The sequence below is a fragment of the Penicillium cataractarum genome (assembly GCF_028827025.1).
Source record: "Penicillium cataractarum strain IBT 29864 chromosome Unknown utg000005l, whole genome shotgun sequence".
Taxonomy (NCBI): Eukaryota; Fungi; Ascomycota; class Eurotiomycetes; order Eurotiales; family Aspergillaceae; genus Penicillium; species Penicillium cataractarum.
In genome coordinates, this window is record NW_026622741.1 from 1,852,149 (window position 1) to 1,865,268 (window position 13,120).

Here is a 13,120-nt window from a genome sequence, read left to right on the forward strand (position 1 = left end):
AAAGTTTTGCAAATATTTGCCAAAATCTTCCGGGAAAGTAAAAGCTAAAACGTCTATAGATGGAATTTCTCAAGGTCTATGTATATCCGTGATGTCGAAAATGGTAGATAACTCACCAATACCTCAAAGTTGATAGCTCTGTAGCTCCACATCACCCTTCATCCGATTTGTCCATTGTCGTCTCAAGGCCTGGATATTCCACTCAGGCACCTTTGGCACCAGCTTACGAAACACAGACCCATCGCGATGCAATAGCCAGTAGTAAAACAAGAATGTAAATGCAGTGAGCACAGCCGAAGCAACCACATATATCCACACCATGGGAGTGCCGACAATGCGATTCTCAGCTTGGTCCATCGCAAAAAAGTTCATACCGAAGAAAGTCTAAACCAGGAAAGCCGTCAGCAAGCCCAGAGCATGTATGAATTTAGAAAGTAGACTTACGCCTAGAAACGAGGCCGGGAGGTAGAGTAGTGTGAGTGTAGTGATGAAGACAGCTGACTTATTTAGCTGAAAGATATTCTTGTTCTGCTCCCTTGCAACAACCTGATCGCGAAGTAGTAGGGTATCAGCAAGCAAGTGAGCAATTGTTTGCACTCGATCCTTGAGATGCGTTGCTGTTCGAGAATTGACAAGGCACTTGCGACGATGATTTTGAAGGTCCTGGCTTTCGATACTCGGACGTGATATTGCTTCGAAGATCGTACATAGTTCGTCAATTACATCTGTTGTGGATGTAATCATTGCTGGAACTTGGAGGAACCGGATCTCTAGGTTACTTAGTGTGCTGAGGTGATCGTAACTGAGGCGCAATGGCTCCTCGATGAATGTCGCAAAAGCTGTGTTGGCAATGGGCAAGAATCTTCGTTCCAATGACCCGATATACCCCCGCCAAGCAGGGGTATAGATAGAGAACAGGAGTCGATGCAGCCAGAAAGGCTCCCTTGTCACTATAGAGGGGGAGTCACTGAGCAATCTTTCTGCCTCTTTTTGGGCGCTGGATCGGGGTGTTGGATTGAATAGAACGAATAGGCTCTTGGACGTTGTGGTATCGAACTGATGGTAAATTCCGGTCTGTCTGATGGTCCATCTGTCCTCACTTTCTTTATACTCGGGGTATCTCAGGGTATATGAAATTTCTGATTCACTGGCGTCAGTATGTTCTACCCAAATAAATTCTGGGAAATGTTCCTCTACCTATGGTGGAGGCTGTGCGAACCAAGGTGTATGGAACACAAAAGACCTCTTCAATATCATCGCTACGTTGGTAAAAGCAGGAAGGAAGCTCCCAAAAGGAGGAGTCAATCTTATGCTCAGCGACAATAGCATCGAGCATCTGCCGCGTGACTTGTAAAGGGCGCCACGAGTTCCTTTGGCATATTGATCTGGGGACGTCAGCCATAAACGTAGGGTATAAATGTGCTTGGGGCCACTAACATAACGCGGCATGTGTGAGTATATCCACGGGAATGTTGTAAATGTGCTGTGAGTTCCTCTGTCTTTGAAACCTCCGATCGTTGATAAGGTACTTCCAAGGAAGAAGCGGCCGCGTCTAACCCGACATCCAAAATCTGTACGGCCTCGATTAATTGATCAACAAAGCAGTGATCTAAAGGAACCATTTCGATGGGTTTTTTGGCTGGCTTTTGCCAAGGTGAAAGTAATTAGTCCCACGGTCAATTGTTATAGACAAGCGCAAATATTCAGATAGGATAAGGCAGCCCGCTCTTGTTCCCAGAACAGTATTGATTGTCCTCTCCTACGCCTTTGCCTGCGCCTCATTTCCTCCGCCTCGCCCCCCTAACAAGATCATCCCCAACCACCTCGTATTCTTCATATCACCTGTGCGCAAGCCCCTTCGGTCGATTGGTCGATTACTGGTCTCGAGCGGCACTAAATTCCCGATGCTCAGCACCCTCCTGTTGCAATTTCCCCCAACTTCAGTCGATTCTTACTCGATTTCAGCCTTGGAACGAATATCTATCAGCCACAAACTTGCTATGGTGGATGGTATAACACTCCTCTCAATACTCACATCGCTCACAATCCTTGGTGCCGTGAAGGTCCATTGATCCTCTCTCATCTGTGCCCAGAATCAGCCTTACATACACCGAGTAAAGGGAAACCCCTTCTCCATACTCGAATATTGAATTCAGTTTGTCCAGGAAACAGCCTCTCCAGCTTTTCCTGAAGTCTATCTTGTGTGAGATATTTGCTGGTGGTATTCTGCGTAGTTTGTTCTGGGTGGGCTTTGTCGGCCATCATGTGAAATTGGAATACATGCATGTAGTAATTTAGATCTGAGTCTTTCGAACGTCTCTACTCTCGAAATATGAAGAGGGGGCTTAGAGTACCCCGCCCCAGTACTGAGGCTGAATATGAAGCAATCTGCCTGGGGCCACGTCAACGCGAGCCTGGCACGGACCGCAGTAAGCAGGGGTAACTATGTACAAAGGCGAGGCTGCTGCCACCCCCTCAATTTCACGCGCGCACCCCCTGGGGCCTTAGATCTCTGCCTGACGGGCTACATTGAGTACAAGTTGGATCTTTCGGACGGTCTTTTGAGATATCTTTCCGGATAGCCCACATGATATCTCTCAACCTATTTTTCAAAGTATGACTACTAAGATGATTTTGATGTTTGTTCAAGATTCTGAACTTACTATAAAACTCCACTATAACGTTACAAAAGACTACCAGATAGAATACTATGTATTATTATGCCAGGCAGAACCCTAAGGCCTTAGGGGGTGCGCGCGGGAAATCCAGGGGGTGGCAGCAGCCTTACCCAACTACAAACGGGGGTTGCATGCGGTCGCGTGCATTTTTGTGGCAAGATCAGCCACTTTAGCTCTCGCTTATCATGCATCTCAACACGGCTAGGCTTATGCATGGCTTTACAGTATCTTTGTCCCAGCGCATATTCTGGTCGTTATCTGACAACGCTATGCGCCCGAGCCGCCTACAAGCCCCCAACCTATCCACCGGGGCTCCTAATACCTATGAAGACCATTAGAATACCAAACGCGCTCCCGCTGGTATGTAATCGCTTGGTGCTGCTGAAAAATTGCAGTTAGAGCGAGCGTTCCTGATTCTGGTCTTTTGCGGTCTGTCAATCAAAGCCAAACAGAGCCATATCGACAACAGGATGCTGCCCTCACAAGGGCCTGTGTGGATCCCCTTGACTAGCCCATCGAATTTAGCATCGCAGATCAGGAGCACATCCACACAGACCGAGGATGCCAATACAATTCAACCACCCCAAGAAATCGTGGCAGAATCTAGTGACAACGAGTCCAATCCCCGAAGTGACTCAAGCCTGGATGTGCCTCCATATCCGGAACCAATCACTGGATTCTGTATTGTGAGCCCGAAGCTGATCACTGTCACACCGAGTCCTGATAGAACGGTGAAGCGCAGTCTGAAAGGAATTCATATTTTTGTATGTCGCTATCTAACCACGAGTTTTTGATTTCATCAGGATACGCAATACTGCCAAGCGTTAGGCAGATGCTAGGACTCTGAATCTTTTCTCAGAACTAAGCTAACGCGACACAACTAGATGATTACGATAAATGCAGTCCTTGGGACAGGTCTTTATTGGAGAGGTGGTCAAGTGCTCGAGCTTGGTGGTCCTTTGGCTGTCGTTCTGTCGTTCCTGCTAGTAGGGCTTCTGTCCTGGTCCGTCATGCAATGTGTGTCAGAGATGCTTTGCATCTGGCCCATACCCGGCGCGTTATCAGTATACGTTAGCGAGTTCGTCGACGTTGAGTTGGGAATTGCTGTTGGAGTTGCGTATTGGTATGAACCGTTTTTTAACCACCTTAGTAAAGTGGGCGCAAAGGGCGATGAGAACAATCTATTGACTACTACCTTTTCCAGGTTCACATACTCGATGGCGTTCTCCACTCTCCTTGCAACGTCAGCGGCCGAGTTTAACTTCTGGCCTGTTATCAACAACAGCACTGGTATACACGCGGGCATTCTGTATCTCCTTATTCCTCTCATCATCGTTTGGGCAAATGCATTTAAAATCGAGGTACGATTCAATCACCATTAAGTAGATTAAATCCCTTATCAGAGTCAGTATTGATATTGCCAAGATTTACGGTATGCTCGAAGTCCTCACCGGAGGTATCAAGCTTTTATGTCTTGCCATCATAGTCTGCGCCTTGATTGCCATTAACAGAGGTGGTGAGTCCTCACCGAGTTTGCTGCTACGTCCAACTACTTGTGGCTTCCTCGAAATAAACAACTGACATGTTATCTGAGAAGTTGGGCAGGCAGATAGCTCCCCGCTTGGAGTCAAATGTAAGTCAAATGCTATTATGGCCATTATTGAGTAGTGCTAATTGGAGCAGACTGGAGTTCGCCAACCGCCTTTGACTCCGATGCCGCTCCGAACTGGTTCACTGCTTTGCTGTAAGTAATATACTTCATCCTTGAGCTCTCAGACTGACTGAGAGATATCTAGAATGGGAATGTCCATCTCAACATTCTCATATGTTGGAATCGAAATAGTCGCTGCATCCGCGCTAGAGGCAAAATGGCCACACCAGAAGTCAGGGTCAACAACGCCGTCAGATGCGATACCTCGTCCGAATGATACATTGATAGGAAACACCGTGAAACTTTCTGCAATATATATTTCGATCTTTTCGACAGCTGCCTACACTATCGCTGGATTTTTGGTTACTCTAGACATAGGTCGAGAAGACTGTGAGCTTCCGCGTGTGAGTTGGCTCTCGGATGATATCAAAGACCACTGTCCCACACCTGGTAGTAAGGCTGCATTCGTTACTGTTGCCTTGAAGTCAGGTATCCCCCATCTCGCAGATGTTTTCAACGTGTTTCTCATTTTCACATGCCTTACATGTACCAGCACAAATCTTTATGTCGCCTCCCGGACCTTATTCGGTCTCACCAGTGGGCTAGAGGGTGGTAAGGGACAGCCCTGGTATTTGCGTGTCCTTGCCTGGTTTGGAAAAACGAATCGCCACAAAGTTCCCATTCGTGCCGTTCTCTTCTCTGCTATTGCATTTTGGTGGGTTCCATTTCTACAATTGATCGGAGAACCAGAAACGCGCAATTCTATCAATATGGTAATATTTCTTGGGATTTGATGTCGGTTCGATATTTTAACTGACACCTGAAATAAGTTCATCGAAATGTTGAGTGAAATGGCATCTATGGGGGTCCTCATTGTCTGGGGCTGTGAATGTCTGGCATTCATTCGCTATTACCACTGGTGAGTGACAGACCAACGTGATTGAGTATTATGCTAATCTTAGATCTTTGTAGCATCTCAACCCATCAATATATCCTCAGAGAAAAAGGCGTACTTCAAGTGGAGCGAGACAATTATAACGAATATCCATACCGCAGCCATGGGCAGCCGCTGCTGGCTTACCTAGCCTTCGTGGGATGCCTTTTTCTCTTAGTGGTAGCTGGTGGAGCTGCCCTATGGAAGGGTTTCCATTTCCTTCCTTTTGTCGCTCCTTATTTGACTGTAAGATGCTATTCCTACCTGCTCGATTGCTGCTTGATCGGCACTGACTTGAGCTTCTTTAGATATTTGTCTTCTTTGGACTTTGGGCTGTGCTCAAGATCGCTCGGAAGGCTAGATGGGCCTTTGTAGATCTTTCCGATGGGCATATGGTCGCCAAAAAATTACAAAAGCTGCACGAGATTCGTGGTGCAACCCAGACCTGAAGTAATAGATATGATCTGATGGTGTCACCGACACTAGCGCAAGGAAGCAAAAGGGGAAATTGAGTCAATTGGTCTATCTAGAAGAGAGTGTGAAGACGAAGAAGCAAAAGAAGAAGGGAAAGGCTTATATAGGCCTACAAGACAAAGAACAAAGGCCTGGGCCTGGAAGCCACCAAAAGCCTGCAAAATCAAGCGATAACGAGTAAACCAATGTATCACCAAACGACCGAGGTCAAGGTCGAGGTCAATGGGGTCGAGTCATCATGATCCAATCACTGGAATGATTTGTTTGAAATAATAATGAATAAATTTTATTTTACTACTGGTAATAGGGTGGTCAAGTGAGGCTCGAATATTCAAGAGTAATAAAGGAGAAGTATTCGTCAAATTTGCAGAATCCATGCATTCTTTTTCTACTAGACGTATTACCGATTTTCGGCGTACCTCTTAGTAGTTGATCGGACACTACTGCACTGGCGAGGAACAGAGGAACTTTCTTGGGTATATAAGTAATTGGACCGGTTATTTTTCACCAAATGCAGTCATTTAGGAAATGAATATATGTGCCTGAAAATGCGCGCTCTGTAATGGACTTTTTGCTAGACTTAGCCTTCGGAATAGGCTGCCGGATCTATGTTCCGCACGGTGAGGGTCATGATGACGAGTAGGCTACTTGATAGCAAAGCCAACATATCATTTATATCTCGCCACAAGAACTTTGTCTACCTTCTGATTTAGACTTAATCCTTCACGTTTTGGTGATTGCTTCCAACCCAAAATGTATCAATTAATTCTATATGCTCTATCTTTTCCCCTTTCGCTCGTCACCAGTCCGACATATCTAGCAAAATGCAAATCTACTCCGCAGAGCGAAGCATGGCCATCTCATGACGACTGGGGTGCGCTGAACAAGTCCATTGGTGGATGTCTTATACGTACTGCCCCTGTGGCATCATCATGCTACGACGGAAACCCGTACAACTCGCCTCACAATTGTACAAAAGTGAAAGAGCAATGGAGTCTCAGCTTTTATCACGCTGCATGGCCGGAAAGCATTAGTTATTCGATCTTTGCGAACAACTCCTGTATTCCACCTGGTATTAATGGGGCCACCAAAGAGAGAGGGTGCAGTATTGGCGGACTACCTTCATATGTTGTCAATGCAACTAAAGAGGAGCAAATCGAGACGGCTATGGCATGGGCTTCAAAGCGAAATATTCGTATTGTCATCAAGTCCACCGGTCATGATTTAAATGGTCGGTATGTGTTTCTTGAGGCGTCGATCCCCCCAGCACTATGATGGATTTTGGCTAAAAACAATATCTCCAGGGCAACCGGTGCATACGCCTTGTCTATCTGGACGCACAACTTCCAAGACATCGAGCACAAGTCAGACTGGCATATCCCGGGAAGTAAAGACACAGCAGATGTTCTGATCTGCGGTGGGGGTACTATCTGGGGCTCCGCGTACATTGCTGCAAATGAAGCCAACAGATCGGTTGTAGGCGCCGAGGATGTAACAGTCGGTCTAGGTGGACAGTCAACCAACGGTGGTCACGGTGTTTTGTCCTTCCACCACGGCCTTTCATCGGACCATATCCTTCAAGCCACTGTGATCACAACTGAGGGACGCCGCCTCGTCGCAAATGACGAACAAAATCAAGATATCTTCTGGGCTATTCGCGGAGCAGGTAATGGCCAGTTCGGAGTTGTGACTGAGTTCGTAATTAAGACTAATCCCATTCCTGAGAATGCGGTTAGTAGTTCAGTGACTTTCTACGCTCGTGATCCATCTCGTCCGATGGAAGATGCCGCATGGGCAGCTTTTGCTGAATTTGCCTCGCAGATCCCAGACATGATGGATGCGGGCGTGACCGGCACCGTTGACACGATGACTGGAGAAATGGCTCAGAAATACCTCAAACTACCCCATGCTATATCCGGCCCAGCGGTGTCAGCTAAGCTTTTTGCCTTCAACACTACTGTCGAAAATATGCGTGCCAAACTTGAAAAGCTGGTCACTGATCTTCAGGCTGCCAGCAATGGAAACCTGAGTCTCACCATCACTGAGCCATTCTCTGAAAGCTTTTGGTCATGGGCCAAGCCCCAATTCCTATCCAGCAATTTTGCAGGATCGTCTCGCATGTTCACTGGGCGACTTTTAGGACGAGCTGAGCTGTCCGGCCTTCCTAAAGAGGACTTGAACAAATATCTTCGACAAATCTTGATGGCAAAACATCCCGAAGAAGGAACCCTGTTAAGATTTGACCTCCAGGTTGGATCTGGCCCGGCTAGAGTGGATAAAAAACGCTGGGGCAGCACACACCCATTCTGGCGAAAGGCATATACTGTAACGATGGCGTGGGGCGGGCATGTCAACGTGACGGACGATCCCAAACACGCATTGAAAGATGCTATAGACTGGTATGAGGAAAATAAGGAGCCGGTTTGGAGAAAATGGGCTCCTAAGGCTGGGGCATACATGAATGCCGCAAACGGGTTCAGTCGCTCTTGGAAACATGATTTCTACGGTGAGAATTATGAGAGACTCTTGAAGATCAAACAAAAGTATGATCCAACGGGGAGTCTGTGGATTTACAGTGGGGTTGGAAGTGATAAGTGGACATATGATCTACACAGCGGACTGCTTTGTCAAGCGGATGGATCATGAGGGATAATTCCGGTCTGCCGAGATGGAGGTAATGTTTGAAATCACAAGAGCCCTTCAAAAGTTGCTTCTTCTTGCAATCTCTGTTAGACTATCAAATTGAACGCTATGCTTCCATTTTACTTACACTTAGCCAAGTCCATTCTACAAGTTGCAAGGGAGATAGGATTATGGCAAGCACGCCGGCAATGGGCCTTGCTTGAAGATTATGTAGCTTATATCTGGCACAGTGGACAAAATAGTCTATTTTCAAAAGGGAGTCAGATGTATACTCGGTACTTCAAGCTGTGCGCTTGTCACTGGAAGAGATTTGATGTAAGGCTGATCTAAATATTGTTCATCGCAGATATTTCCTCCATCATATCATAGCAAACACGCTCACTAACGCAGCTGTCGCGGTTATACTCTGCATGCCGGCGAACAAAATCTCGCATCCACGACGCCGGAGTCGGGTTGGTCCCATTCGCACGTCGCTCAATAAGATCTAAGTACGGAGCGAGCTTGGCTTTTTCAACACTGGAAACCTGAGTATAATCAAGATACTGCCACACCATGGCCAAAAGCCCTGGAAACCCTGCAGGATTATCCTGACCATTGATGATCTCATCAACAGTCATGAGCCCATATTCCTTCTCCGCATGGGGATCATGAGCCGCATCTTTGCACATACACTTCGCCGATTGGTCGTTGGGATCGAATTTGGACGACCACCCAGATCGCCGGAACCAGAAACGCCCTTCTATCGCAGCATTGCGCTTCTGGGCCGTTTCCCAAGACTCTCCAACCATATCAAAAGGCAGGTAGAAGTTCAAATGGAAGGTGGTGATTGCCCTAGAAAGCAAGTACATGAAGATCGCAAACGCCGCGTTCTCGAAATCTGTCAGTTGCACCTCCATCGGTCGGAATTCAACACACCACCCGGGCCCATTATCAGTGAGAGGTGGCTTGAAGCGAACATGATGCCAAACGCAGCCATGAAGAAGCTCAAACAATCTCGTGTTTGACTCATTGAGATTGTCCAGATCTGCCCCAGTCAGTAGGAGTGGGTCGCGGGTGAGGATTGATGCAAAATGTTCGGCAAGTGCATCATCCATGCCACCTTCAAGTAGACGGTTCTTGGTTGTCTTGTCCATAGGCTGTAGAGGAGCTTTGCCTATTAGCATTGGAGGCTTGTCGCGAGACAGGTATGTCCGATTCCACGTCCAACGGGGTGGCTTCTCAGAAAATTAGTACCACACAGCTGTATTCACCAGGAAAAGAATCTCACTCACCAAATAGTCCATTTCTTCAGGTCGACGATCATCAACCAAGTCTCCAAACCTCTGCCATCGGATGTCGGTATCAACTAGATATCCTTTCCACATGGGTGTAGCAGCAGTCATGGCAAGAAGAACATGACCCAGCGGAATGAGTTGATCGTACAACCATCGAGCTTCGGCCTCGTTTGCTGCTTGAAAGGTTGTTTGAATGCTGCAGCACCCGGTACCGATCTCTAGCTCATCCAAGCAAAGATGCCCAGGGATCCCTTTCCCCGTTGGTGGGTCATCACGGAACGGATTCGACGTCAAGTCATCCCGAGCGATTGGAAAATACGTCCTCATCCGACCTTGAGGGCGATTCTGAACGTTATTTGCCAGCAATTGATACCGGGGCAAAGGACAAACAAGCCGATTAGGTGGACTGGGAGTGGTCCATGTCTCTTCTACTCCTACTCGAGGAAAAACACAGAGAGACATGGCTTGCTGATGAGGCAAGAGGAATCGGTTGATTAAATGTCTCCTAAAACTAATTTTTAGCTCTAGCCTTGACAACAGGGGGCTCTATAATACCTTTGACGCATATTAGCTTCAACTTTCAACAGATCCGCTACCATGCCATTGTACGGAGCTGCAGGGGTGGTTTCAACAACATAAGTTGCCCACTCCCATTGTAACGTAGCCCTGTCAAAAGCTTGTCAGCTCTCAATGCTTCAGCCTGGGTTTCAGAATTTGGTCGTACTCATCGCTTGAGCAACACCGTCTTTCTTCCCATTGCCGAATTACTCTCTCTTGCTCCAGCAGCAATGTGGCCCGCGAATTATCGTGATCAAAGTCGACCAATGCATATTCGATCTGGGCATTTGCATCAGCGAACAAAACACTCCCGGAATTTCAACATTCAAACTGACTTCATCACCCCACAATGGGGCCGGATCGTTTCGATTCTTCTGTTCATGCCAGAGACGGAGGAGTTGCTATCGATGTTAGTGTAGCCCATTGGTCGATGTGAGTAAGAACTACCTCTGTGGCCCATTTGCGGATTACAGGTGCAGCCTCTTCGGCTTCGGCCCAGCTCAATGCTGAACCATCAATTCTGTGGCCTGATTAGTTCTATCGCAGGAGGCTTTTGTGAGAACAGATAGCTTACGCTCGACCCATGGCTGTACCAATTTTTTCAGTACTGAGACTCAGCCGAAACATCAAGCATCAGTCCAGGCCATGAATGATTAAATATTCGACCTTCTCTGATATACATAGCTGACGAAGCATCTCACGACCTTTTCAAAAAGCCGCAATTTTGATGATCGCCAAGGATCCGCGGGTCGATCATCGACAGGGGTATGGCCCATGACGCAAGGCACTTTGGGTTCGGCAGCGGGCTTTAACCTTATTTCCCAGCCCGCTCGGTTTTGAGATGAGCCCAGAACAAAGGGCTAGCAATCTAGGGATATTGAGGTGATTTGGTAAGTGGACCTTGTCTCATACTTCATTGCGCGTTGTCTTTTCGAAACTGGAGACCCTCAATAGACACATCCGGCAGTTGCTGACCCGATTATAGATAGTACCGGGAGATCTACAGGGTTCTAAAAACGAAGATAGCTGGACGACCATGGTTCTAACTCAATGTTTACAGGCGAGGAAAACCTCGCAGGTCTCTCAATAATTGGCTGTGAGAAATTCTCTCGTTTTCTCACTCACTTGACAAGAATTATATGTCTAATAGGTGGTTGAATAGCATGACAACCTCAAAGTCGCCAAGCCTAGAAGAATAATGGTCGTGGCAAGGCACCACGCGTTCAACTCCACACGATTGATAGATCCCTTGGAGTTTTACTGATCTTCAGATTCGAAAGTGGGCTTCACATGCATATTCTTCCCTAGCTTTAAGTCACTGCATAATCAATGACTTCATTGTCGCAAACCCCGATTGTAGGTCATCCATCCACAAGCAAATCAAGTAAGTGAAGCGAATATCGACTTCCCGGAACGGAATTCGAGCTGGAGCAGTTCACTCAACTGGTTTCCATCAGGTAGTTGCCTGTAAAGTGTCGGATCTCATAGAACGATTGCTTATTGTGTGGTCCGCTCGCGACATTTGAAGAATAATGTAGATCCAGGTTCTCGGCGCGGGTTCACAGGACTGGCAGAGCATAATTGATAACAGAGATCGAACCACTCAACTCATAAGTAGAACTAACGCATGCAAGGATGTCTTAAAGAGTGTGTGTCACGATTCTTGGAACAGGGTTTGCGGAGCCAGGCGTCTTGGCAAGTAAAGTGTCAACAATGACGAGGGGCATAAAAACGAGAACCCCAGTGGATTCGCCAAGACTCTCAGATTTTCGGTCGTAACGCGTAAGACTTGACAGGAAGGAGTTTGAATTGTTTCGGAAATCCCGTCTGGATCTCCGCCTTGATCACCTCCATTCCAGCTTCGTCAAAGATCTGCTTGAATTTCGCGTCCGTCCTTGTCACACTGCTGTCCTCATCGTCGTACATGTCTTGATCGCCAGGATGAGTGGATAGATTCTCCTTGATCACCATGATTCCGCCATCTGTCAAAGAATTCCGGCATCGAGACACGTATTGAACCAGCTGCGAATCTGTGAGGTGACCCACACACCATTGAGTCCAAATTAGGTCGTATTTCTTCTCCGGATACCAATCCTCAAGACCGAGGGTATAGATGTCTCCTATAACGCCATCTTTCTTGAGTTGTCCTTCTTCGAGGACTTGGGTGAACTTTTGCACCGGTTCTACCGCGTCTACCACAGTGCAAAAATGGCGTAAAAACCCCTCGGTGACGCGTCCAACACCAGCACCACAATCAACTCCGAGGTTGAATTTGCCGTCAGATTGAAGTGTGGGTGAGAGTCGGCGGACTTTGTTCAAGAAGTTCTTCGACCCTTGTAATTCGATGCGTGAATACCACGGATAGGTGCCAAGCATGCCTAACATATTGCTGGTGGTGCTAGGAAGACTGCTCCAGTACCTGATCGAGGCGGCGTGATCAATCTTGGAGTCGGCTGGCACCGACGAACCTCGGGAAGCCCCATCGGGATTTTGGGTATTCTGAGACATGTTTGGAATGACTTGGGAGATGATCTGAATCAAGAACAAACACTGGGAAATTTTTGATGGTTGTGATATGTTTACGTAATCAGACGTGGGCAGGAACACCCCGCGCGATGGTCGGACGTCCCTGATTCCATGAGAATCACCCAACGGCAACTTTAAAGCCACCCACCAAAATGTCTTGTTTTCAGCGCTGGCCATTTAAGATAGGTTCATCTAGACAAATACAGACGGTAAGCTTGAGAGATATAGCCATCCTCTTGGACATTCTTCTCATGCCGGCCATGATATCTCCTTAGGGGTCCAGTGAACAAGGACTGAAACTCTTGTATGAAGGTGTAGATCCACAAGTAGAGTACGAAAAGAAGACTTTGTATCAAATTCAAGGCCTGCTGACGACCACTCA

General features: G+C 47.2%; 6 protein-coding genes across 6 annotated transcripts; 2 read left to right on the forward strand and 4 right to left on the reverse strand.

Annotated features, from left to right (window-relative positions):
• Nucleotides 1–123: 123 nt before the first annotated feature.
• Nucleotides 124–1,336, reverse strand: N7496_006350 (uncharacterized protein; the record flags this gene model as incomplete). The annotated part of the gene is made up of 3 exons (XM_056699279.1): nucleotides 124–384; nucleotides 445–1,163; nucleotides 1,198–1,336. 3 exons carry the CDS (start codon nucleotides 1,334–1,336, stop codon nucleotides 124–126), a joined length of 1,119 nt encoding a protein of 372 aa, XP_056554692.1.
• Nucleotides 1,337–1,951: 615 nt separating this feature from the next.
• On the reverse strand, nucleotides 1,952–2,262 carry N7496_006351 (uncharacterized protein; the record flags this gene model as incomplete). Its single annotated transcript, XM_056699280.1, has 2 exons — nucleotides 1,952–2,083; nucleotides 2,140–2,262. The coding sequence occupies 2 exons, from the start codon at nucleotides 2,260–2,262 to the stop codon at nucleotides 1,952–1,954; spliced, it is 255 nt and encodes an 84-aa protein (XP_056554693.1).
• Nucleotides 2,263–3,148: 886 nt separating this feature from the next.
• On the forward strand, nucleotides 3,149–5,712 carry N7496_006352 (proline-specific permease; the record flags this gene model as incomplete). Its single annotated transcript, XM_056699281.1, has 10 exons — nucleotides 3,149–3,442; nucleotides 3,563–3,801; nucleotides 3,883–4,039; nucleotides 4,104–4,194; nucleotides 4,276–4,311; nucleotides 4,362–4,422; nucleotides 4,475–5,102; nucleotides 5,160–5,248; nucleotides 5,302–5,509; nucleotides 5,572–5,712. The coding sequence occupies 10 exons, from the start codon at nucleotides 3,149–3,151 to the stop codon at nucleotides 5,710–5,712; spliced, it is 1,944 nt and encodes a 647-aa protein (XP_056554694.1).
• A 778-nt stretch (nucleotides 5,713–6,490) lies between these two features.
• Nucleotides 6,491–8,383, forward strand: N7496_006353 (putative isoamyl alcohol oxidase; the record flags this gene model as incomplete). Its single annotated transcript, XM_056699282.1, has 2 exons — nucleotides 6,491–6,972; nucleotides 7,042–8,383. 2 exons carry the CDS (start codon nucleotides 6,491–6,493, stop codon nucleotides 8,381–8,383), a joined length of 1,824 nt encoding a protein of 607 aa, XP_056554695.1.
• A 323-nt stretch (nucleotides 8,384–8,706) lies between these two features.
• N7496_006354 (glutamate--cysteine ligase) lies at nucleotides 8,707–10,797 on the reverse strand (the record flags this gene model as incomplete). The annotated part of the gene is made up of 7 exons (XM_056699283.1): nucleotides 8,707–9,594; nucleotides 9,652–10,159; nucleotides 10,210–10,320; nucleotides 10,379–10,491; nucleotides 10,548–10,613; nucleotides 10,660–10,732; nucleotides 10,787–10,797. The coding sequence occupies 7 exons, from the start codon at nucleotides 10,795–10,797 to the stop codon at nucleotides 8,707–8,709; spliced, it is 1,770 nt and encodes a 589-aa protein (XP_056554696.1).
• Nucleotides 10,798–11,973: 1,176 nt separating this feature from the next.
• N7496_006355 (N-terminal protein methyltransferase) lies at nucleotides 11,974–12,720 on the reverse strand (the record flags this gene model as incomplete). Its single annotated transcript, XM_056699284.1, has 1 exon — nucleotides 11,974–12,720. The coding sequence occupies one exon, from the start codon at nucleotides 12,718–12,720 to the stop codon at nucleotides 11,974–11,976; it is 747 nt and encodes a 248-aa protein (XP_056554697.1).
• Between the last annotated feature and the right edge of the window lie 400 nt (nucleotides 12,721–13,120).